Source organism: Bombina bombina, chromosome 5, assembly GCF_027579735.1.
Source record: "Bombina bombina isolate aBomBom1 chromosome 5, aBomBom1.pri, whole genome shotgun sequence".
Taxonomy (NCBI): domain Eukaryota; kingdom Metazoa; phylum Chordata; class Amphibia; order Anura; family Bombinatoridae; genus Bombina; species Bombina bombina.
Window position 1 is genome coordinate 390,374,048 of NC_069503.1, and position 25,819 is coordinate 390,399,866.

Sequence of the window (25,819 nt, forward strand, 5' to 3'; positions counted from 1 at the left end):
TTGGGCGATAGTTAGTAACCAAGGTTAACTCACCACTTTTAAGTTTGGGTATGTAACCACCAAGGATTCATTAATTAGGGTTGTGACAGGTTTAGCAATTGCTGGCGCACTGAGCTTCAACAGCATTGCTGGGATTTGATCAGGTCCAGACTGTTTTTTCATTTTTAGATTATTAAGGTGTTTCTTAATGACATTGATGGGTACAGGTCTAAAATTGAACTTCTCTATATTGGGGCTTTGCAGATTTAGTGGGGCCAGATCCACATTTGTAGTTTAAGGATGCATGTCATTTATTAGTTTGTCGATCAGGGTGGTGGAGCACCCGACAAAATAATTGTTAAAGGCATTTTGCTACTTCTAAGGGAAGTTGTAGGGTTTGGTTATCCACTTTGACAGTGGAGGGTTGGGAGTGGATTGGGGGAGTGTGTAAGTTATTTATGACTTTCCAAAACTTTCTAGGTTTTGATATGTTATTGTTCAGATTTTCACAGAAATATTGAGCCTTAGCGAATTTTGTTTGTTTAGTGCATATATTTCACCATTGTCTATATACACAGTGATCGTTCATAGAGCCAGTATGCTTGTACTTTGACCACAAAGAATCCCGAAACTGGTACATTTGAATGAGGTCAGCTGTGATCCAAATCATATGTGCTCCTTTTACTCTCACCTTACGCAGCGGGGCATGCAAACTCCAAACATGTAGGAGTTTGGACTGAAAGAATTCAACTGCAGAATCTAAATCTGGATTTAGGTTTAATCTGTGCCAGAGGAGGTTCTTGATGTCATTTAGAAATGATTGAAGATTACATTTTTTGAAGGACCTGGTGATTTTAACTTTGGGAGAGGATTTAGTAGCCTTTATTTTGCACACGCAGTACACTAAGCAGAGGTCACTGAAACTGTTAGGGAGAACACCTGCCTCCTGGATTCGGTTAGGAGAAGTGGAGAGAATCCAATCGAGCAGGGTGTGGTTATGGCTTTTAATGTTTATGAGAGTTGGGGAGGAGATTAATTGCGTTAGCTGCAAAGTCTTAAATGGTGAGCAAGAACTAATTTTTTTAGGATTCAGCCAATCAATATTAAAATCTCCAAAGACCAAAATTTCACTTTTTTGGTTTTGAGCTATGGTTTCACTAAGAAGATGGGCTATGTCAGACAGAAAGGGAATGCACAGGGGAGCCAGGTGGGTGGTAGATTCCTGCAACATTGGCAATGATTTATTTACTGCACAGGATCTCAATTGTGCCAGAAAGGAAATCAAAGGTGGCAGGAGAGCTACATTTTTGTAAGGGGGTGTACTTTATAGAATTTTCAACATAAATTACAATGCCGCCTCTTCTTTTTGCTCTGTCATTTCTATGGCATGAATACCCATGTATTGCAATGGCAGAGTCAGGTATTTTTATGGTTAGCCACGATTCAGAGATCACAATGATTTTGGGCTTGTAATGTGAACACCATGCTTGCAGTGCATCGTTTTTTGGTAGTAAGCTGCAGATATTACAGTGCACAAAGGAGAGGCCTTTTTGAGCTGGAAGGCTAGGAATGGAATTTGTTGGTGGACCAGGGTTAGACTCTACATCATTTGCAAGAGCAGGTAGCATAAGGAATAGGAATTTGGACATCATTTTTGTTTGGCCATAAAGTGAATGGGATACTTTATAATTTTGTGAGGTGGGGGTAGGGGGACTGATTGTTATAACTCTCCACCAGCACTCAGCAGATAAGTTATGGCAACTGAGCAGGCCATGTTGTATGATTATTTGTTTTCCAGTTTGAGGTGTGTGCTTATGGCGGTAGTGATGTGAACGAAATTGGAGTGAGAAAAGGGTTATAACGAATAACAGTATGGTCATATTTGGATTCATGTTAGTGGTATGAGGTGTGTAGATGAAACACAAATATTAAAAAAATAAAAAATAAATAAAAAGTATATAATATTGATGTGTGATATATAGCTACTTGTAGGGAGAGAGGTTATGTATTCTATACGGTTAACTGAATGGAAGGATGTGCTGATCAGTGTTTGCACCTGTCATTTCAGGAGAATGTGTGGGAGACTATCTATAAATGAAGAAATGAGCTTGGGGTGGGTGGGATGAGGGGTAGGCTGGGAGGGTAACCATCTTCCAGAAGGCTACCTGTTGTTATTTAGCAGAGGGCAGTTGAAACAGCTGAGTGTAAAAATCTTTGTATTTTCTTTTAGATTCTGGGGCAGGATATATTTCTTGTTATTTAGCAGAGGGCAGTTGAAAAGGCTGAGTGTAAAAATCTTTGTATTTTCTTGGACATAGCTAACTTATTGCCATACAAAATTAATACATAAAACATTCATATAAAATTAGAAGATATTTGAATGATACTAAGATTTTAAATGTCTTGTCATCTAACTTCAAACAACTTCTCTTAAAGGTTTTTAAAAAAACAACAACATGTAAATCACTATAGAGGACATTGATTGACATCCAGCAGGTCTGTAGACCTTCTTTTATTCTACAAACCCTTGCACTCCCTTCACTCCCCTTTCTCCATAAAGTCATTTTGAAGAATTTGCTTTTTGTCCTCTCTAGGAAGCAAAAAAAAAAGCACAATTCTTACACAAAAACAATATGTGCTTAATGTCTGATCAAACCACTGACCTCAAAGTATTTAGTAGTTTTAAACACTTTTATTGTGGGTCCAGCAAAAGTCTACAGATATTCAAATATTGACAATTTAAAAGGACAGAAACATGTTTGCAAGATACTTCCATTACCAAAAATGTCTTGTAGTAAAAGTTTCAGCTGCATGTGCACATATATGCTACGTGTTACTAGAGCATCAAGATGTAAACATCACGCCTGCTCAGAAAACTGGTAGTGATATGTATTGCATTAGTGAAGACTTCATTTGTGTCATACAAGCCATGGCTGACTCTCTTAGAAGATCTAGTGTTTGAATGCTGGTGTAAAGGGCACTCACAGCATATGTGCGTATGCCACTGTAAACAGTAATAACTTTTATTGACTCATTTTTGCTGAAATAAGTATATTGCACACAATGTTTCTGTTCAAAATTGAAATGCGCCCATGCTCTTTTAGCTTTGGCCTTTCTACCTCCTTCATAAATATATAAATTATCCCTTGATATTATCATGTTTTACAGATTAGAAGTTGAGCTCGAATGATCGCTTCCGTGAAAGTGATATTTGCGCTCAACTTAGCAATACCAGCGCACGCAAATGTGTGTTGGTATTACAAGTGAGGTGCAATGCGAACATGACCTTGTGTTCGCACTGCACGGAAGCATTGCGCTCAAGAGAGCAAGCTTCCATAGGCTCCAATGCGAGCCTCAGTTTCATGCCGTTAGACAAGGAATGAGAACTAGTGCAGCGAAGGGGGTAAGTCACGCAGCGATGGGCAGTAAATATAAATAAATATGTATATGCTTATTTCCATATATAGTATATGTGTTAATATGTGTATATACCTAGCTCATAAGCTTTCTAAAATGTTGTAAATTATGGTGCTACTTCTAATTTCTGTGGAAACATTTTTTAAGAAGTAAAAATATCCTAAAATGCTTTTTCCATTTATAAGAAATGCAAAGAAGTACTAGCAATCAAACTTCACATCAGATGTAGATCTTATTCCAGTTGAAGAGCTTATTGCCAGATTCACTAAAAAAAATCTACTTATACTTTAATGAAGAGATTTCTAGAATAATGCTGATAAGCTTTTCAATTATACTAGATGCTTCCCCTTGCTAGGCTAAATGCATCTGAAATAATTATATATATTATGCTCTCCACATGATAATTATATACGGTTAAATGGCAGCAACAATACTGGAATTACCTTGATATACTGTAGAGGTAGTTAGATGATGTTGAAATAAAAAAAAAAACATAATTATTTGTGATTTTTCATTTAGAAATCGTACATAGGGGCCCATTTATCAAGCTCCAAACGGAGCTTGCGGGCAAGTGTTTCTGGCGAGCTTGCTGGCTCGCCAAAAACACCAGTTATGAAGCAGCGGTCTTTAGACCACTGCTTCATAACCTGTCCGCCTGCTCTGAGCAGGTGGACAGACATCACCGCAATTCAACCCGATCGAGTACGATTGGGTTTATTGATAACCCTGCTGGTGGCCGATAGGCGGCAAATCTGCACGGGGCAGCGTTGCACCAGCAGCTCACAAGAGCTGCTGGTGCAATGCTGAATACGGAGAGCACATTGCTCTCCGCATTCAGCGAGGTCTGTCGGACCTGATCCGCACTGTTGGATCAGGTCTGACAGACCTTTGTTAAATAGGGGCCATACACCCATCAAGGAAAAAGTGTTGCTGCTATTTTTTTTTTTAAATAAATAGGACAGCATTAAATAAAGGAAATGCTAAAAACAAAACGTAATTGCAAAAACACTGTTCAACATCAGACACTTATTTAAAATAAGCTTATACAGAATAATTAAATCTAGATAAAAGAGCTGCTTGATAGCAGGAACATTTACAAGTATTGGGTAAGATGTAGGAGGTTTTGGATACCAAAATGCAAGAAAATTAGTTATTGAGAATATGGACATAATCTGTTCATACAATTACCACTATTATCACCATGAAGTACAGAGAGAGGGAGAGTACAAAGGGAGAGAGATAGAGAGAGGGAGTACAAAAGGGAGGGAGAGAGAGAGAGAGAGAGAGAGAGAGAGAGAGGGAGTTCAGAAGGGAGATATATAAAGAGAGGGGGAGTACAGAGGGGAGAGAGAGAGAGGGGGATTACAAAAGGGAGAGAGAGAGAGGGGGGGTACAAGAGAGAGAGAGAGAGGGAGTACAAAAGGGAAAGAGAGAGAGAGGGGGAGTACAAAAGGGAGAGAGAGAGAAAGAGAGGGAGTACAAGAGAGAGAGAGAGAGAGAGATAGAGAGTACATAAGTGAGAGAGGGAGTACAAAAGGGAGTGAGGGAGTACAAAAGGGAGAAAGAGGGGGGGACTACAAAAGGGAGAGAGAGAGGGGAAGTACAAGGGCAGAGAAAGACGGGGAGTACAAGGGAAGAGGGAGAGAGGAAGTACAGGGGGGAGAGAAGGGGCATAGAAGGGGAGAGAGAGGGGAATTATAAGGGGAGAGAGCGAGGGGGAGTACAAGGGGAGAGAGAGAGAGGGTGAGTACAAAGGGTGAGAGAGAGGGAGTACAAGGGGAGAGAGAGAGGAAGTACAAGGGGAGAGAGAGAGGGAGTACAAAGGGAGAGAGAGCGAGGGAGTACAAGGGGAGAGAGAGAGGGAGTACAAGGGGGGAGAGAGAGGGAGTACAAGTGTATTGCTCTCCGCATTCAGCGAGGTCTGTTGGACCTGATCTGCACTGTCGGATCAGGTCCGACAGACCTTTTTTAAATAGGGGCCTTACACTCATAAGGGAAAACGGTTTGCTGGCATTTGTTTTTTAAATAAATGGGACAGCACTAAATAAAAAAATGCTAAAAACAAAACGTAATTGCAAAAACACTGTTCAGCATCAGACACTTCTTTAAAATATGCTTATACAGAATAATTAAATCAAGATAAAAGAGCTGCTTGATAGCAGGAACATTTACAAGTACTGGGCAAGATGTAGGAGGTTTTGGATACCAAAATGCAAGAAAATTAGTTATTGAGAATATGGACATTATCTGTTCATACAATTACCACTATTATCACCATGAAGTACAGAGAGAGGGAGAGTACAAAGAGAGAGAGAGAGAGAGAGAGAGAGAGGGGGGGAGTACAAAAGGGAGAGAGAGAGAGGGGGGTACAAAAGTGAGGGAGAGAGAGAGAGAGAGAGAGAGAGAGAGAGGGAGTTCAGAAGGGAGATATATAAAGAGAGGGGGAGTACAGAGGGGAGAGAGAGAGAGGGGGATTACAAAAGGGAGAGAGAGAGAGAGGGGGGGTACAAGAGAGAGAGAGAGAGGGAGTACAAAAGGGAAAGAGAGAGAGAGGGGGAGTACAAAAGGGAGAGAGAGAGAAAGAGAGGGAGTACAAGAGAGAGAGAGAGAGAGAGAGATAGAGAGTACATAAGTGAGAGAGGGAGTACAAAAGGGAGTGAGGGAGTACAAAAGGGAGAAAGAGGGGGGACTACAAAAGGGAGAGAGAGAGGGGAAGTACAAGGGCAGAGAAAGACGGGGAGTACAAGGGAAGAGGGAGAGAGGAAGTACAGGGGGGAGAGAAGGGGCATAGAAGGGGAGAGAGAGGGGAATTATAAGGGGAGAGAGCGAGGGGGAGTACAAGGGGAGAGAGAGAGAGGGTGAGTACAAAGGGTGAGAGAGAGGGAGTACAAGGGGAGAGAGAGAGGAAGTACAAGGGGAGAGAGGGAGTACAAAGGGAGAGAGAGCGAGGGAGTACAAGGGGAGAGAGAGAGGGAGTACAAGGGGGGAGAGAGAGGGAGTACAAGTGTATTGCTCTCCGCATTCAGCGAGGTCTGTTGGACCTGATCTGCACTGTCGGATCAGGTCCGACAGACCTTTTTTAAATAGGGGCCTTACACTCATAAGGGAAAACGGTTTGCTGGCATTTGTTTTTTAAATAAATGGGACAGCACTAAATAAAAAAATGCTAAAAACAAAACGTAATTGCAAAAACACTGTTCAGCATCAGACACTTCTTTAAAATATGCTTATACAGAATAATTAAATCAAGATAAAAGAGCTGCTTGATAGCAGGAACATTTACAAGTACTGGGCAAGATGTAGGAGGTTTTGGATACCAAAATGCAAGAAAATTAGTTACTGAGAATATGGACATTATCTGTTCATACAATTACCACTATTATCACCATGAAGTACAGAGAGAGGGAGAGTACAAAGAGAGAGAGAGAGAGAGAGGGGGGGGGGGGGGAGTACAAAAGGGAGAGAGAGAGAGGGGGGTACAAAAGGGAGAGAGAGAGAGAGAGAGAGAGAGAGAGGGAGTACAAGAAAGAGAGAGAGAGAGTATAAAAGGGAGAGAGGGAGTAGAAAAGGGAGAGAGGGAGTACAAAAGGGAGAGATAGAGGGGGAGTACAAAAGGGAGAAAGAGCGAGGGAGTACAAAAGGGAGAGAGGGGATAGAGAGAGGGAGTACAAGGGGAGAGAGAGAGGAAGTACAAGGGGAGAGAAAGCGGGAGTACAAGGGGAGAGAGAGGGGAGGTACAAGGGGAGAGAGAGAGGAAGTACAAGGGGAGAGAGAGAGGAAGTACAAGGGGAGAGAAAGCGGGAGTACAAGGGGAGAGAGAGGGGAAGTACAAGGGGAGAGAGAGGGGAAAGTACAAGGGGAGAGAGAGAGGAAGTACAAGGGAAGAGGGAGAGAGGGAGTACAAGGGGGAGAGGGGGTGAACAAGGGGAGAGAGAGGGAGTACAAGGGGGGAGAGGGGGTGAACAAGGGGAGAGAGAGAGAGAGAGAGAGAGAGGGAGTACAAGGGGAGAGAGAGAGGGAGTACAAAGGGAGATAGAGAGGGAGTACAAGGGGAGAGAGGGGATAGAGAGAGGGAGTACAAGGGGAGAGAGAGAGGAAGTACAAGGGGAGAGAAAGCGGGAGTACAAGGGGAGAGAGAGGGGAGGTACAAGGGGAGAGAGAGAGGAAGTACAATGGGAGAGAGAGAGGAAGTACAAGGGGAGAGAAAGCAGGAGTACAAGGGGAGAGAGAGGGGAAGTACAAGGGGAGAGAGAGGGGAAAGTACAAGGGGAGAGAGAGAGGAAGTACAAGGGGAGAGAGAGAGGAAGTACAAGGGGAGAGAAAGCGGGAGTACAAGGGGAGAGAGAGGGGAAGTACAAGGTGAGAGAGAGGGGGGAGTACAAGGGGAGAGAGAGGGGGGAGTACAAGGAAGTACAAGAGAGAGAGAGGGAGTACAAGGGGAGAGAGAGGGGAAGGGTAGAGAGAGGGGAAGTACAAGGGGAGAGAGAGGGGGTACAAGGGGAGAGAGAGAGGTGTAGTACAAAGGGAGAGTAAAGAGAGGGAGCTACACACAAAAAAGTACAGATTTTTTATATGCTTGACATTTGTTTTGCCTATAAACACCTCCTGGATAAAAAAAGGAATGATTTCAAAAGTTGTGAACATCTTATTGCTTAACATATTACATACTAGTCCTAAAGCCCATTCACACGGGCCATTTTTTTGCAGTACAGCGGTCCCACCTCTAGTGCTCTCTCCCTCCCCCTCTCTTTTGCTCTCTCTCTCCCCCTCTCTTTTGAGCTTTCTCTCTCCACCCTCTCTTTTGAGCTCTCTCTCTCCCCCCCTCTTTTTCTCTCTCTCTCTCTCTCTCTCTCTCTCTCTCTCTCTCTCTCTCTCTTTTGCACTCTCTCTCTCCCCCTCTCTCTTTTGTGTTCTCTCTACCCCCTCTCTTTTGAGCTCTCTCACCATCTCTTTTGAGCTCTCTCTCTCCCCCATCTCTTTTGCGCTCTCTCTCCCCCTCTCTTTTGAGCTCTCTCCCCATCTCTTTTGAGCTCTCTCTCTCCCCCCTCTTTTTTGCACTCTCTCTCCCCCCTCTCTTTTGAGCTCTCTCTCCCCCTCTCTTTTGTGCTCTCTCTCTCTCCCTCTCTTTTGAGCTTTCTCTCTCCACCCTCTCTTTTGAGCTCTCTCTCTCCCCCCTCTTTTTCTCTCTCTCTCTCCCTCTCTCTTTTGCACTCTCTCTCTCCCCCTCTCTCTTTTGTGTTCTCTCTACCCCCTCTCTTTTGAGCTCTCTCCACATCTCTTTTGAGCTTTCTCTCTCCCCCTTCTCTTTTGCGTTCTCTCTCCCCCCTCTCTTTTGAGCTCTCTCCCCATCTCTTTTGAGCTTTCTCTCTCCCCCTTCTCTTTTGCGTTCTCTCTCCCCCCTCTCTTTTGAGCTCTCTCCCATCTCTTTTGAGCTCTCTCTCTCCCCCCCTCGCTTTTGCGCTCTCTCTCTCTCTCCCCCTCTCTTTTGCGCTCTCTCTCTCTCCCCCTCTCTTTTGCGCTCTCTCTCTCCCCCTCTTTTCTGCGCCCTCTCTCTCCCCCTCTCTTTTGTGCTCTCTCCCCCTCTATTTTTGCGCTCTCTATCTCCCCCTCTATTTTGCGCTCTCTCTCCCCCATCTCTTTTTGTGCTCTCTCTCCCCCATCTCTTTTGCGCTCTCTCCCCCCTCTCTCTCTCCCCTCTCTTTTGCGCTCTCTCTCCCACCCTTTCTTTTGCACTCTCTCTCCCCCTCTCTTATGCACTCTCTCTCCCCCTCTCTTTTGCGCTCTCTCACCCTCTCTCTTTTGCGCTCTCTCTCCCCCTCTTTTGTGCTCTCTCTCCCCCTCTCTATGGCGCTCTCTCCACCCTCTCTTTTGCACTCTCTCTCCCCCTCTCTTTTGTGCTCTTCCCCCCTCTCTTTTGCGCTCTTCCCCCCTCTCTTTTGTGCTCTCTCTCCCCCTCTCTTTTGCGCTCTCTCACCCCCTCTCTTTTGCGCTCTCTCTCCCCCTCCTCTTTTGTGCTCTCTCTCCCCCTCTCTATGGCGCTCTCTCCACCCTCTCTTTTGCACTCTCTCTCCCCCTCTCTTTTGTGCTCTTCCCCCCTCTCTTTTGCGCTCTTCCCCCCTCTCTTTTGCGCTATCTCCCCCCTCTGTTGCGCTCTCTCTTCCCCCCTCTTTTTTGTGCTTTCTCTCCCCCTCTCTATTTTGCTGTCTCTATCCCCCCTCTCTTTTGCTGTCTCTCTCCCCCCTCTCTTTTGCTGTCTCCCCCCCCTCTCTTTTTGCGCTCTCTCTCTCCCCCCTCTGTTGCGCTCTCTCTCCCCCCTCTCTCTTTTGCTGTCTCTATCCCCCCTCTCTTTTGCTGTCTCTCTCCCCCCTCTCTTTTGTGCTCTCTCTCCCCTCTCTTTTGCGCTCTTCCCCCTCTCTTTTGTGCTCTCTCTCTCCCTCCTCTTTGCCCTCTCTCTTCCTCCTCTCTTTTGCGCTCTATCTCCCCCCTCTCTTTTGCGCTCTTTCTTCCCCCTCTCTTTTGCGATCTCTCTCCCCCCTCTCTTTTGCGCTCTCCCCCCCTTTCTTTTGCGCTCTCTCCCCCTCTCTTTTGCTGTCTCTCTCCCCCTCTCTCTTTTGCTGTCTCTCTCCCCCTCTCTCTTTTGCTGTCTCTATCCCCCCTCTCTTTTGCTGTCTCTCTCCCCCTCTCTCTTTTGCTCTCTCTCTCCCCCTCCCTTTTGCTGTCTCTCTCCCCCTCTCTCTTTTGCTGTCTCTCTCCCCCCTCTCTTTTGCTGTCTCTCTCCCCCTCTCTTTTGCTGTCTCTCTCCCCCCTCTCTTTTGCTGTCTCTCTCCCCTTCTCTCTTTTGCTGTCTCTCTCCCCCCTCTGTTTTGCTGTCTCTCCCCCCTGTCTTTTGCTGTCTCTGTCCCCCTCTCTCTCTCTCCCCCCTCTCTATCTCTCTCCCCTCTCTCTATCTCTCTGTCATCTTCCATCTACCGCGACCGGCCACACCCCCTTCACAACCGACCACGCCCTTCACGGCCAGTCACGTCCCGGCAACGCCCCTTTACAACGGCCACGTCCCGGCCACGCCCGACCATGCCCACTTCTGCCGCAGCGCAGATCTTCAGCTAGGGACTCAAAGGCCAGGTGTGTTTGTCCTCGTGCTGTCTCTACTGCACATGACAGCTTCGGACAAACACACTTGGCCTTTTATTATATAGGATTTGGGAAATTGTTCCTTTACGTTTATTCTTGTAATTGACATAGCTGGTTTTCTCTAATTGCTACCACCAGCCACAGTGAAAATGTCAATACCTAAGTATTAATTTTGTGTTTATAAAGAAATAGATAAGCAGATCTGCAAAACAGGGTAACACTGAATAAAAATTTGGCGAGATGATTTATGTTACACCAACATTGAAGGGACAGTCAACACCAGAATTTTTGTTGTTTTAAAAGATAGATAATCCCTTAATTACCAACTCCCCAGTTTTGCATAACCAACACAGTTATAATTATACATGTATCTAAGCCTCAGTATCTAAGCCTCAGCAGACTGTCCCCTCATTTCAGTGCTTTTGACAGACTTGCATTTTAGCCATTGAGAGCTGTCTCCATGGTAAAGTCACGTGCAAGAGTTCAATGTTATCTATATGAGACACGTGAACTAATGCCCTCTAGTGGTGAAAAACTATCAAAATGTATTTAGATTAGAGGCGGCCTTCAGTTAGCATATGAACCTCCTAGGTTTAGCTTTCAACTAAGAATACCAAAAGAACAAAGCAAAATTGGTGATAAAAGTAAATTGGAAAGCTGTTTAAATTACATGCCCTATTTGAAACATGAAAGTTTTTTTTTTGGACTTGACTGTCCCTTTAAGGAAAGTTCAGTTAATCTAATACTTGCATTTAAGCAACAAACTCTACCTCACAACTTGGAAGTATGTACTGGTCAGTGTTTAGTATCTCTACATCCCTGACAAAGTGCCCCTTTAGGCATGAAATGTAAAGGACATATTTCCTGAGCTTGCAGTGCATTGTATGTTTTAAACTTGTGTCTACATTAAAGGACTTATGTGGATATGCTTCAATTTGTTTGGTAAAAAATAAATAAAACAGGAGGAGGAAGGCCCTGCTCCAAAGAGCTTATGGACATGTTCTTGAGAACAATAGGTGGTGGTTTCAATTAGCAAAACTATCTATTTCAAATACTAAAACAACCTAATTAAACAATTCCCAATACATTTAATATGTGGCATAACAAGTCATTGGAAACACAGTAAAGGGAGAGTAAAGTTAAAACTTAACTTTTCTAATTAAAAAAGAGAATGACATTTAAACAACATTCCAAATTACTTATGTTATCAAATTTGCATAGTTCTCTTTGTTGAAGAGTAGGTTCAGGAGAAGTAATGCACTGCTGGGAGCTAGCTGAACACATCTAGTGAGCATAATGACAAGATGCATATATTTGCAGCCACCCACCACCTCCTAGCAGTGCATTGCTGCTCCTGAGATACCAAGAGAATGAAGTAAATTTGATAACAGAACTAAAATGGAATGTTGTTTAACCCTTTGGCTGCTAAGCCATTTCCCAAGCTGGTTTTGAGCTTTTTCTTGCAGTTCACGTTTAAACACTTTTAGAAGTAAAGTTTGTGTGAATGAACTATACAAACTATAGATTGTTTTTTTTTTCAGCAGACCCAGCAGATTCAAAATATACCATTATTTTATGTGTATGTATCATCAGGCTTAAAAATAGCACGTAAAATTGTAAAAAAAAAAGTTTATTTTTTACTCCTGACTCAATAAATTATAGTATGTAATTTTATTTTTCTAAGCTCTTTCATCAAAACCTGTATGGATAAATATTTGTAGTAGGGAACCTATCTGAAATAAGCAGAAATTAAGAACATGTCAATGTTTTTTTTCCATTGTTTTATTGCAGGCATGTCAATTTGATAAATTATCAAAAACATCATCTTAGAATTTACTGTACTGTTTTCAGTAACTAAATAGTTCTAGTCACCTGATAAATTAAATTGGGGTTCACAAAGCACACATTTGCAGAAAAAACATCCCTTGGTGCATCAAATGAGGGGCTACAAGTATTTCTAACATTGATGTGGGGGTGTGCAACAATTAATAGAATAAGTTGCATTGCATAAAAAAAAAAAATTCTGAGTAAAGAGCCATATTTCACTTATTATTGCATTGTCTATTTTTGTGCTAGCAATACATGTAGCCCCTCATTTGATGCGCCAATGGGTGTACAAAAATGCATACTTTATTTCATGAATCTTAGTTTCCCAGATTTCTACAGCTATCTGATTGCAGACATAACCCATAAAAGTTGAAAGGCTATTTTTTTTAGACGATTTCAAGATTGCCATGTCTGCAATTAAACAGTTCTAGCCACTTGGAAAATTAAAATATGGTACACAAAGCACACACTTATAGAAAGTACATCCTTTGGCACATCAAATGAGAGGCTACATGTATCTCTATCACATAATTGAGGTGCGCAACAATTAATGGAATATGGTGCTTTGCATAAAAAAAAAATTATTTTTCTTAGCAAAGAGACATATTCCACTTATTACATTGTCTATTTTTGTGCTAGCAATACTTGTGACCCCTAATTTGATGAGGCCTAGGGGCTGTAGCGAATCATGTCCGCCAGACATCGATAAATGCTTGTGCAATGCCGCCCCCTGCAGATTCGCTAGCAGGGGGTGTCAATCAACCCGATCATATTCGATCGGGCTGATTGATGTCCGCCGCCACAGAGGAGGCATACGAGTTAAGGAGCAGCGGTCTTAAGACCACTGCTTCTTAACTCCTGTTTCCGGCGAGCCTGAAGGCTTGTGCGGAACCCGGGGTATACTGCCCCATTTGGGCCGTGATAAGTCAGCCACTTGGTGTGTACTTTCTAGAAAGAATTCATAGAGAACTCAGCTGCTTCCTCAGCACTGAGATGCTTAGCCATAATTCGCTTTACAAAATAAATAGATATTTTAAAGGAATTATATAGCTAGAAAATATGTAATTTCTAGTGCAAAAAATAAGCTTCTTTGCAGAAAAAAATACAGAAGTTTTGAAAACTGAAGCTGCGTAAAGAGGGTGTTTTACTCATCTTTCACGCACGCTAAAAGACTGATTATAAAAATATTATTTGGTGTTTTTTTTTAAAATAGCATTCCGCTTCCATTTATTAATTTGTAACCACATTATCCAGGTGATCATGGGATTACAAATATGATATCGGTCCGTATTGTAAAAGGGAATGCAACATTTCTCAGATAGGTGATTACTGTGGTAACGCTGGTTACCACGGAGATCATTTAGATATAATACTTAAACCAATATTTATTTTTTAAAAATAAACAAGCTTATTTTTATAAAATGTATTTTGGGAGGTCTCTAGCCAATTTTGATCTTTATTTATGTGCCTTTACAGACCCCCAAATCATTTTTTTTTTTACTTTTTTTCTTTTTAACTTTTATTAAATAAGTATTTTTTTACTTTTTTATTTTTTACTCTACACCCCACTATACTTATACTATTGGAAAGGTTAGACGATTACGATGTCTGAGATACAGGCTCCTAAGTTGCATGCCCCCATCTCCCTATAACTGACAATTGTCAGTTTTAAACAAAGTTGAGTGATGGCGTTATTGAGTCAGACGTTACTGCATGTAACCTGAAGCCCCGGTGATGCCTGTCACTATATAGGCCAGATCGCTAGGGTGAGAGTGGATGGAGGTCCCCAGACCTCCATCAGGGTGGGTGAGTGCAAGCGACGGCTCTGAGCCGTTGTTAGCACTCAAGGGGTTAAGATTGCATGCTCTATCTATATATTGTTCTATCTATATGATTGCATACTCTTTCTCTGTATATGTAAGTAGAGTTCACAGTATAACAGTACGGGTTGCATAAGGAAATGTTGCAACAGGATATAGTCATGATATAATTCACCATACAGATACTAATCTAGTATTATTTCCATCAAAATATGAAACAGAAAAATGATCAAATTCAAGAACACATACCAGTTCACCAATTGCAAAGGGCTTTGGCTTCATACATATTGATTGTAAAATAATTGCAAAATAACTACCTTGTTTTTCCTTTATGCACGCTTGCTTCTTTATTACTATATTTTCAACTGAGTTATCTGAATGTTGGAAAAAGTAGAATGAATTTTAAAGCAAAACGTGGTGCATATTCCCAGTGCTCACTTACATTATGCAGTGTTTTTCACTGTAAGACATATACACTCCATAAGTAAGTTTTCATAGAAGCATTAATGTTCTTTATTTTACTTGATGTCAGTCACGTTTTTTTTTTCTAAACTGCTAACTTAAGTAATCTAATAAATATATATTTTCTTTTCCCAAAATGTGTGCTAGAAAGTTGGAATATTAAACAGTTTTTTTACTGGTTTTATCAAGGATGACATTTTTATATTAGGTTACACATTTTTAGCTTTTCTCTAAATGCATGCATGGGGATATTTCAATAAATAAATTAGTTATATAACTACCAAACATTTACAAACACACACACATATACACATACACACACAAATATCTCAAATTAGAATTGTTAAGCCAAAATATTGTATCTGATTCCCTTCATGTTTTAATTAGTTTAAAATTGTATCTGAATTACTTACAAATACCTCAGATATCGGTCTGCCAGCTCTCTAGTGTTTCCTGATGAGTTTCTTCCTTCACAGACTTTTATCCTTTTCCACTGAGATGATAGCTCTTTAATAAACCACTCATCTATATATACTCTATTTATATATTATTTATGGTCCTCTAAGTGAGAGTTGCACTCTTCCAGATGCAGGGTGTGCCTGCTACTCCCATCCATCCATCTACCCCTGTCTAGCTTTTCAGCAATTACTTTGCACCAGTTTTATGAAGAAAAAAAAGCTTGCCAATGTCACTGACTCATATTTACTGCTATCCCTTGGCATCACATACTCAAGGTTTTTAAATGTCCCAGAATCTCTGGGACATTCCTGAGTTTAGACCTCAATTCCATGGTCCCTTCCAACAACCTCCTTATCAAGAATTTAAAAGGGTGTCTGGAACATCACAGCTTTTAAACAGCCTTGTTGCTCTCAGTGATCCACATACCTGGAATATACCTTCAATAGAACATTCAAGCCTAAAATGCAGGGTCCACTCCCAGGGACAAAAACATCCTACAGCTAAATTAATTTATGTTACCTCTTGAAAGATCAATCTGTGCTCCCACAACTCATGGACCCTGGATTTATGATTATAATAATCGGAAGTTACTCTTTTCCAAGTCATTATCTGTGTTTTTTTCTCTCGGATTCAATACATCTATGCCTTCTCTTGGAGTTTTATTCCATGATGGTAAAAGTGTTATGCTCTTTTTTATACAGTTTAAATATTCATGTTTACATAAAAGTACATTTTGTGTTGATATAAAGAATATTTTATTCCATATTCTGGGCCAGCTAGGTAAAAATTGCATGATCTTATACTTTGTGAACAGGTTAGAAAAATTTGGTTACACAAAGAAACCAAAAAATTCTGAGATCATAGGCGCTAGTAAAAGCTTAAAATAGTAAATTTTGATGTGAATGTGAATTATCTAATAAATATAAATGTGGTGCAACCAAAAAAAATGAATATGATTCAACAACTAGGGTGAATAAAGTGAACGTGACACCAAAATTAAAAAATATATTGTGCATAAATTTAATAACAATATAAAAAGTATATATATATATATATATATATATATATATAAAATGAATGACGATACAGATATGTAAAAGATATACAAGGTAACAATTGCGTTGATCAGACGCAGTTAACAGTGTAGTATACAATTTGCAACATTGACTATATCACAAATGCTAAAAGACCAAGTAACAAATAAAAATCCATTAAAAGCAATACGAAGAAACAAATTAATCCTGTTGATGGTTGAAAGCTTGTCACGCCCGAGGTTGAATTTTCAGGTCAAGCGCGAACGAAATAAGGGACTACACTGTTAACTGCGTCTGATCAACGCGATTGTTACCTTGTATATCTTTTACATATCTGTATCATTATTAATTTTATATATATATATATATATATATATATGAGGAAGAAAGGGGGGTCACTAGTGCTAAAACTACTATAGAAGAAATAGCTAGTGAGTTACAGATAGCATAAAAAAGATCGTTCAGTGATTAAAGATGTAATGTTTCTATTGGACTGCACTAACTTGGTTGATAAGTAGTGCACCAAAACTTATATGTATAGATAAGTATAAGAACTGAGCGTGCAGCCTAAAGTGTGAGTCAGTGTACCCGTGTCACTGAATTAAATGTGGGTCGAAAGAGAATATTCTCAAAAGTAAATAGGCGCACTGCTATACAATTATGAATAATGTAGTATTAATATACTGTATGGTGTATACAAAAATCAAAGTTCAAAACCAATCAGTTGGTACAGGTTAGTTCTTTCCCAGTAAAGTTCTGATATAGGGTAAGTGATAGCGCTTACCAGAGCCGACCTCAATCCTATGAGGTAAGTGATCCGCAATGGAGTATAGATGATCCCTTTGGAACTATGTGCTCTCGTGGAAATCTTTTGGTATCTGTTGCTCCTTGCCAATGGAGATCCTGGACTCTCTTATGAAAGCAAGAATGATTCCTTGGTTCTCTCTATGGTATTTTGTTGAAGTCCTGCTGGTTTCTAGAGGAACTTGTTGGTGCAATGGCAATCTTGGACTCTCAATGGATTCCTTCTTCTTTCAGAAGTTTGGATGTCCAATATTCTCATAGATGAATAGAAAAAGAGGAAAAACAACATAGAGTAGTACTGCAAAAAGATTAAAGCAGAAACTAAATGTATATCCTGGTGTAAAGTAAGTATATTGCGCTTACCAGAGCAAACCTCAATCCTATGAGGTAAGTGATCAGCAAGGTGTTAGAGGTGGTGTTTTGGATGTTTCAAGAAATTCCTGGTCTTTTTTTTCATCAGAGGGAATGGCAATCCTGGACTCTCTTGTTAGAGTAGGAACAGTCCTGTAGTTCACCCTTTGTTGGTTTTAAACACAAGTGTGTCTTTGATAACTTCTTGTCCAAATGAAATCCTGGGCTCTCTGAGTATTTATTCTTTCTTTTGGTATTAGGATGTCACTTGTCCTCATGAGAGATTAGTTATAAAATATCAGACGGTAAAGCTAGTACGCCAGGATTTCATTTGGACAAGAAGTTATCAAAGACACACTTGTGTTTAAAACCAACAAAGGGTGAACTACAGGACTGTTCCTACTCTAACAAGAGAGTCCAGGATTGCCATTCCCTCTGATGAAAAAAAAGACCAGGAATTTCTTGAAACATCCAAAACACCACCTCTAACACCTTGCTGATCACTTACCTCATAGGATTGAGGTTTGCTCTGGTAAGCGCAATATACTTACTTTACACCAGGATATACATTTAGTTTCTGCTTTAATCTTTTTGCAGTACTACTCTATGTTGTTTTTCTCTTTTTCTATTCATCTATGAGAATATTGGACATCCAAACTTCTGAAAGAAGAAGGAATCCATTGAGAGTCCAAGATTGCCATTGCACCAACAAGTTCCTCTAGAAACCAGCAGGACTTCAACAAAATACCATAGAGAGAACCAAGGAATCATTCTTGCTTTCATAAGAGAGTCCAGGATCTCCATTGGCAAGGAGCAACAGATACCAAAAGATTTCCACGAGAGCACATAGTTCCAAAGGGATCATCTATACTCCATTGCGGATCACTTACCTCATAGGATTGAGGTCGGCTCTGGTAAGCGCTATCACTTACCCTATATCAGAACTTTACTGGGAAAGAACTAACCTGTACCAACTGATTGGTTTTGAACTTTGATTTTTGTATACACCATACAGTATATTAATACTACATTATTCATAATTGTATAGCAGTGCGCCTATTTACTTTTGAGAATATTCTCTTTCGACCCACATATATATATATATATATATATATATATATATATATATACTTTTTATATTGTTATTAAATTTATGCAGATTCTGCACAATATATTTTTTAATTTTGGTGTCACATTCACTTTATTCACTCTAGATGTTGCATCACATTCATTTTTTTGGTTGCACCACATTTATATTAGATAATTCACATCACAATTTACTATTTTAAGCTTTCACTAGCGCCTATGATCTCATAATTTTTTGGTTTCTTTTTGTGACCAAATTTTTCTAACTTGTTCACTTTGTATTTTAGAGGTTGGAGAGTCCTCTTATTTTTCATAGGTATAATAGAGTTTCACAGCGCAGTAACCAATATACCTTTTTCACATCCACATGATCTTATACTTTGCATTGCTAAATGTATGGGGGAAAAACAATGCTCTTGCGTTCTCCAATTCTTTGTGGAACATTTGACCTTAAATTGTGGTTTAAGTATTAAATTCAATGTTTTATGTGATTACAGAAAGACATATAAGTAAAAATGCATTGTTGAATTGTTGAAAATCCTTCTCCTATATGGCAGCAAGGTCATGGAACTCCCTCCCGTTGCACCTCAGACAATCCACCTCCCTTACAAACTTCAGGAAGGACCTCAAGACCTGGCTCTTCGAATGAAACATCTTCCCTTAGCCGCCCTCTCCCTCCCTCTCATAGCGCCTTGAGACCCTCACGGGTGATTAGTTTGCGCTTTACAAGTACCCAATAGATAGATAGATAGATGCCAATAATGTTGTGTTTATGAGGTTCTCCCTTTTTTTTAACCCTTTGAGAGCTAAGCAATTTTCCACCTGGGTGCTAAGCTGGATTTGAGTTTTATTTTGTGTTTTTTTTTAAATATATACTGTATATATATATTTTTTTCAGATCCCAATACTTACCTTACTTAATACCATGAAAAACATTCTCTTGGTTCCAAGAAATAGCAGACAACTCACTATTGTGATTGTCAAAATACTCTCCACACCTACTTAAGTATGTGTTCATGTTTCAACAAAGGATATCAAGAGAAAGAGGTAAATGTGTTAACATAATTACATTTAAAAGCTTTGTGGGGGTTTTTTAAACTCCACACTCTGGGGTCGATCCCAATCTAGTAGAAATGTTTATCTATTGATTTATTTCCTTAGATATGGTGAGTCCACGGAATCATCAATTACTAGTGGGAATATAACTCCTGGCCAGCAGTAGGAGGCAAAGAGCACTACAGCAAAGCTGCTATATATGTCACTTCCCTTACCTATAACCCCCAGTCATTCTCTTTGCCTGTGGTGCAAGGAGGAGGTAAAGTTTTGGTGTCTGATCTACAATCAAATTTTTTTATTTTAAAAGCAGAGTAGGTTTGCTCTGATCTTTCCAAAGGGTCTAGCCTTAGCTCATGTTAGTCTCTTCAGTAGGGCAGTGGCTTTTAAGCAATTGGGAACTTGTGGGTTACAATCCTCACTGTGTTTTCCCAAAACATTTTGCTGCATTATTTAGATAGCCTGAGTAAGTTTACTCAGTCTTTCTGTATTTCCTCAGGTCCATGTAAGGGATGGCACATCCTCTCAAACCAGGTGAACTGTCCTACTGCCGGACAGATAAATATTGAGGTAAGTGCCAGTTTTATTTTTCTATGTAAGCAGGGAAGAATTTAGCACTTATTCAGCTGAAACGCTGCAGGGGGGACATTTTTTATTATTCCTGTCAGGGTCCAGGTTTTTGCAGGCACTGTTAGTGTGAGGAGTTATTTATTTTATTGATGGCTCAGAGAGGGTCCGTTTTTAGTAACAGATTATGTACTTTTATTGGGAGTTTTATTGTTTGTTTTTAAGCCTGTTTTCAAGAAAGTTGTTTTAAAATAAAAATAAAAGGCTTTTTTGTCAGCTGTAGGACTGCCCCTTTTAGGGAGGTTCTGATTCTTTGATGTCAGAGTTTTTTGGCGCTTTTCTTCACTTCCTGTAAAGTGAGGTATGCATATTTCAGATGGCTGCTTAGAAGTCTTCTTGCTGTTTTTGCTTCTCTGGAATCTGGATTGTAAACTGGATCATTATTTCCTCTGTTTGCAGGACAGGTAGGGCCCCTCAGTAATTCTGCTGAGGTGTAGAGTGTTGCCTGGGGTATGATATCTTGATTTGGTAAATGTAAAGGGAACATTTATTTAAAAATGTTTTTTTTGTTCTTATTATATCCTTTGAAAAAAAAAAAAATTAAAAAAAAAGTTAGATTTTTTTTATTTGCTTCTTTTTTTGTGTATTATGGATCAAGAGGCTGTGCAGGATGTTACCTGTAGCTTATGTTTTGGTGCCCAAGTGGAACCCCCAGTACCTTTTTGTTCTTCATGTATTGAAAGAACTTTAGCTTATAGAAATAGACTTTTTGACCCTGAGCCATCATTAGCTAAGGTGGATGCTGTTCAGGGTCCTCCTGTTTCAGATGTGCCGCAGCCTTCTCCTGAAGCATCCCAATGTTTTTTAGGGATTTAACTGTTAACTATTTAATGCTCCTTATTTGATGTAAAGCTTTTTTATGTCCCTTAAAGGGACAAGAAACCCAATTTTTTTCTATCATAGTTTTAGAAGAGTATACAATTTTAAACAAATTTCCTGTTTACTTCCATTAACAAATTATCTTCATTCCCTTGGTATTATTTGTTGAAGAAGCCACAATACACACTAGATAAACCATTCAACAAAGGATAGCACGAGAAGGAAACAAATTAAATAATAGAAGTAAATTGAGTGCTCTGACTGAATCATGAATATCTAATAATGAATCTACTGTCAGTTTAAATATACATTTTTTTAGTGCAAATTGTGGCATTCTTGTCAGTTATTACTTCAGATGATTTAAAGGCAGAGGGGCATATTTATCAAGCTCTGATTGAAGCTTGATGCCCCGTGTTTCTGGCGAGCCTGCAGGACCTGATCCGACTGACCTTGATAAATTGAGGCCAGAGAATCAATAAAGTACTACAGCACACAAAGCCTGTAGGATGCTAAGTTGATAAGGAAGATTGTTTTGCAGATGTAGTACTAATAGCACTTTACAGAGCAATAATTAGAATTAACACTTCATATTTTGGACAACTCTGGAGAAAATATCCCCAGAATGACATAAAAATAGTGAAATGCATTATAAACAAATAAAGCTTTGGCGGAATAATATGATTGGCAACTTCAGGTTTATTAATGGATGCAATAAGAATTTGAAATGTATTTGCCAAAACACTTTAAATATTAAACAATGAATCATGGCTTCATGTGCTGTGATATCAGATTCCAGTAATGTCCATGACATGCATAAGTTTATCCTCAATAATGTAATCTTATTAAAGAGAACCACAGGCTGACTAAACGGGCCTTCAGGTTCTTACCTACAGATAAAATCTACATTTTGGTAATGAATCATTTCACTCTTTTTAGTTTATGCACATCTAGCTTTTCAGATCTATGAGTTAAAGTGAAGGTCAATTTGGATGAATTAGTGCCCGGTTTTTAATAAACCTATTAAAAACAAGGGCACTTTAATTAATAAAAATTGACATTTCACTACTTTTCTTAAAAAACTTACCTTAGTGCCACACAGGCATATTTTAAATTAGATTAATCAAAGAGAAAAAAAACATGGAGGTCTCATCCGTGCATTACACAAAAAACTGCTATGTCTTAAGCTTGTGCTTAAATCTCTGTATGGTGTATTAATATGGGTAATATAACAGCCATGAAAACAACCCTGTATGTGTCCACATATTCCTGAAAATCGAATCGATGTGTTTAATATAATTAATGGCTCATCAACATCTTTTTAGTATTTTGCTCATCAAAAACATTGTTTCATGTTGATTATACTAAAAAGATGTTGAACAGAAGAAAATGTACGCTGCCAGAATTTGTTCACTGACTGAAAACCTAGTTTCATCTAAATCTAATGCTGGGTTACAAACACTTCTATCAACCACTCAAAATAGAAAATCCACAGCCAGCTTATTTATAGATTGTGCATGCAAAGCAATTTAACAAATGCAAACACATATCAAATATACCACTAAAATCTGAGGGGAAAAAAGATATACCACTAAAATCTGAGGGGAAAAAAAGATATACCACTAAAATCTGAGGGGAAAAAAAAGATATACCACTAAAATCTGAGGGGAAAAAAAGATATACCACTAAAATCTGAGGGGAAAAAAAGATATACCACTAAAATCTGAGGGGAAAAAAAAGATATACCACTAAAATCTGAGGGGAAAAAAGATATACCACTAAAATCTGAGGGGAAAAAAAGATATACTACTAAAATCTGAGGGGAAAAAAAGATATACCACTAAAATCTGAGGGGAAAAAAAGATATACCTCTAAAATCTGAGGGGAAAAAAAGATATACCACTAAAATCTGAGGGGGAAAAAAAAACATTGTTTAATCAATATTTGCAACAGTATTGGCAATTTTCTCAGCTATGAAATTAATGTTTAAGCAGGTTATTTTCTGGTTCTTCAGAAGTTCCAACCATCTCTCCATAAGCATAACTGTGTAAGCAAATGTAAATATATCTAAAACTGTGTTTGATTAACCTTCCAACCAGAAAATCTTGTATTTGTTTTTGGAAAACACCCTCTTACCACAAACCATAGAAGCATGTTCTGCATAGGAAATGTTTATTACACTTATCAAAAGTATGCATTATAATTCCCTATTTAAGGATTCAGATCAGATGAAATGTGCATACAAGCTTGCCTTACTGTATTGTTGATTCCAAGCTTCCAATACTCATAAGTCCAAGTCTATATTTAATGTATTTGCACAATATCTGTATAGTAAGCACAGATAAGGTATTTATCTAAGTGATTTTTTTTTTAGATATGGGAGCCCTGGTGATTAGCAAACAGTATTAATCAAACTAAAAACTTGTAATAAATGTTAAAAAAAATACTCTAAAATGCATTTTCAGTTGCAATGCTGCTTAGAGAACATATAATTTTAATGTAATCATCAAACCACCCTGTATAATCCATTGTCTTTTTAGTTACCATAGCTATTAAAGGAGGTAAAATATTGTTTTTTATAAATATTATTTATTTTTTTATGGTTTTTTTTTTTCAATTTTGCAATACCATTAGGCATATATGTTTGTTACCAAAATAAAATTTTGCTATAATATTTGAAATTGATGCAGAATAAGCATTTACATTACTTTCATTAGTAAAATAAAATAATAAATAAAAAGGTAAAATACATATTCAATTAAACTGATAATCCATTTGTGAAAAAAGTAAATAATGATAATTTGGCAACTAAATAAAGCACAAAACATATATCAGTACTTACAGCATTGAAGTTTGGGAAGAAGTTAACTGCTGTGGCATTGTCTAAAGAAAAAGGAAGGAATTGCTTGATATCCAGTGGATGCTGCAAAGTAGGGAGTGGAGGTCGAATAAGGGCAGAAAGTGCTGAGTTTGGGCATGTTCCTCCTAAACAGAAGAAAAAAAGAGGATTTGTAAAGGAACCTATAAATAAATATGTATATATATATATATATATATATATATATATATATATATATATATATATATATATAATATATATATATATATATATATATATAAATATATATATCAGACAAAATTATGTACAAATTCATTTAGATTCTGGATTTTTTTTTCTCTTAATTATCTTAATATTTAAAAATAGCATAAATCACATTTTATGTAATAATTTCTTTAAAGGGAAACTAAATTCAAAATGAAACTTTCATTAATTCAAATATAGCATATAGTTTACACAACCTTTCAATTAACTCCATCAAAATTTGCACAATCGTTATACATGAAAACTTCCCGAGGCAGAGGTGCCTACTGAGCATATGCAAAAAGTCACAAAATAAAGTGGCTATAAAATGTAAAGACAAAAATAACAACAATGTAAATATCAAATGTTCTCCATCTGTAATGTGATCTTCCAACAAAAAATAAATCTAGAGGAAAAAAAAAGTTAGTTATTACGATTATAAAAAAAAACTATAATGGGAGGCTCTAGCTGTGTTCGCAGTTAACAATCACATTCTAATCATTCCTGTAGACAAACTGCAGATATCTGGACTGTCATCAATGATTCTGATTCAACCCAGATAAAAGTAGCTGTTGCTGTAGGATTTGTTGAATGTTTGGAGTTGCATCCTACTGGGAGAACCATGGTCTGTAAAGAATTGCCAAACAAACTGCGAGAGCTAATTGTTGAAAAGTACCAATCAGGAGAGGGATATAAAAGAATATCAAAAACACATGTACCATGGAGCAATGTCAAAACTATTGTCACTAAGTGGAGAAAAGGTGCTACCCCCATTGCAAAGTTCAGGATGAGAGGATGAGTAGAAAACTTATCAGGGAGGCTACCAAGAGGCCAATAGCAACACTGAAGGAGCAATAGGTAAAGTTGCAAGAAAGAAAAACATTTCTTACAAAAAAAGAACACCCAAGCCCATCTAACTTATGCCAAGAGATAATTTTAGTCACCCCAAACTATGTGGGAAAATGTGCTATGTACTGAGAAGACAAAGGTTTAACTTTTTGCCCTAAATTGTAAAAGATATATTTGGCACAAATCCAACAAAGCATATCATCCAAAGAGCATTATACTGCTTTTGGAGCATGGTGGTGGTAGCATCATGCATGGGGCCTCTTCTCTTCAGCTGGATCAGGGGCTCTTGTCAAGATAGATTGGATAATGAATAATTTCAAATATGAAAATATTTGTCACAAAACCTGCTTTCGGAAAGATGAAAATGAAGAGGAATTTCCCATTCCAGCATGAAAATAACCCAAAATACACATCCAAGTCAACCATGGCTTCAGAAAAGAAAAATCTAAGTTTTAAAATGTAATAAATGCAAAGGTGCTGCCAAAAAATATTAGTTGGTATGACTTATTCAATCAGGGTATTGTATTTTTTTTTATTTAAAATGTTCCTAATAATTAACTTGCAGCTAGATTACGAGTTGTGGGTTAGGCTGAAAAAGCAGCGTTAACAGGTCCTAACGCTGCTTTTTCACTACCGCTGCTATTACGAGTCTTGAAGGTTTAGGAGCACCGCACACTTCTTTGGCCTTACCGCAAAACGACTTACGTAAACTTTGTAAAGTCTTTTTTCTATGGGACTTCCATAGCGCCGGTATTACGAGTCTGTCCTGGGATGCCAAAAAGTGAGTGGTACACCCTACCCTGTCAAGAGTCCTAACGCATTTAAAAGTCAGTAGTTAAGAGTTTTATGGTACAACGCTGTAACATAAAACTCATAACTAAAGTGCTAAAAAAGTACAATAACACCCATAAACTACCTATTAACTCCTAAACCGAGGCCCTCCCGCATCGCAAACACTAAAATTAAATTTTTAACCCCTAATCTGCCGCTCTGGACACCGCCGCCACCTACATTATATTTAT

The 25,819-nt window shown here is 38.9% G+C and overlaps 1 protein-coding gene across 1 annotated transcript in view; it reads right to left on the reverse strand.

Annotated features, from left to right (window-relative positions):
- ZNF385D (zinc finger protein 385D) overlaps positions 1-25,819 on the reverse strand; it is a 538,925-nt gene that overhangs the window by 376,491 nt on the left and 136,615 nt on the right. The window contains exon 2 of the mRNA XM_053714223.1: positions 23,709-23,851. Within this exon, the coding sequence (XP_053570198.1) occupies positions 23,709-23,851 (143 nt within the window). The remainder of the gene's footprint in view (positions 1-23,708; positions 23,852-25,819) is intronic.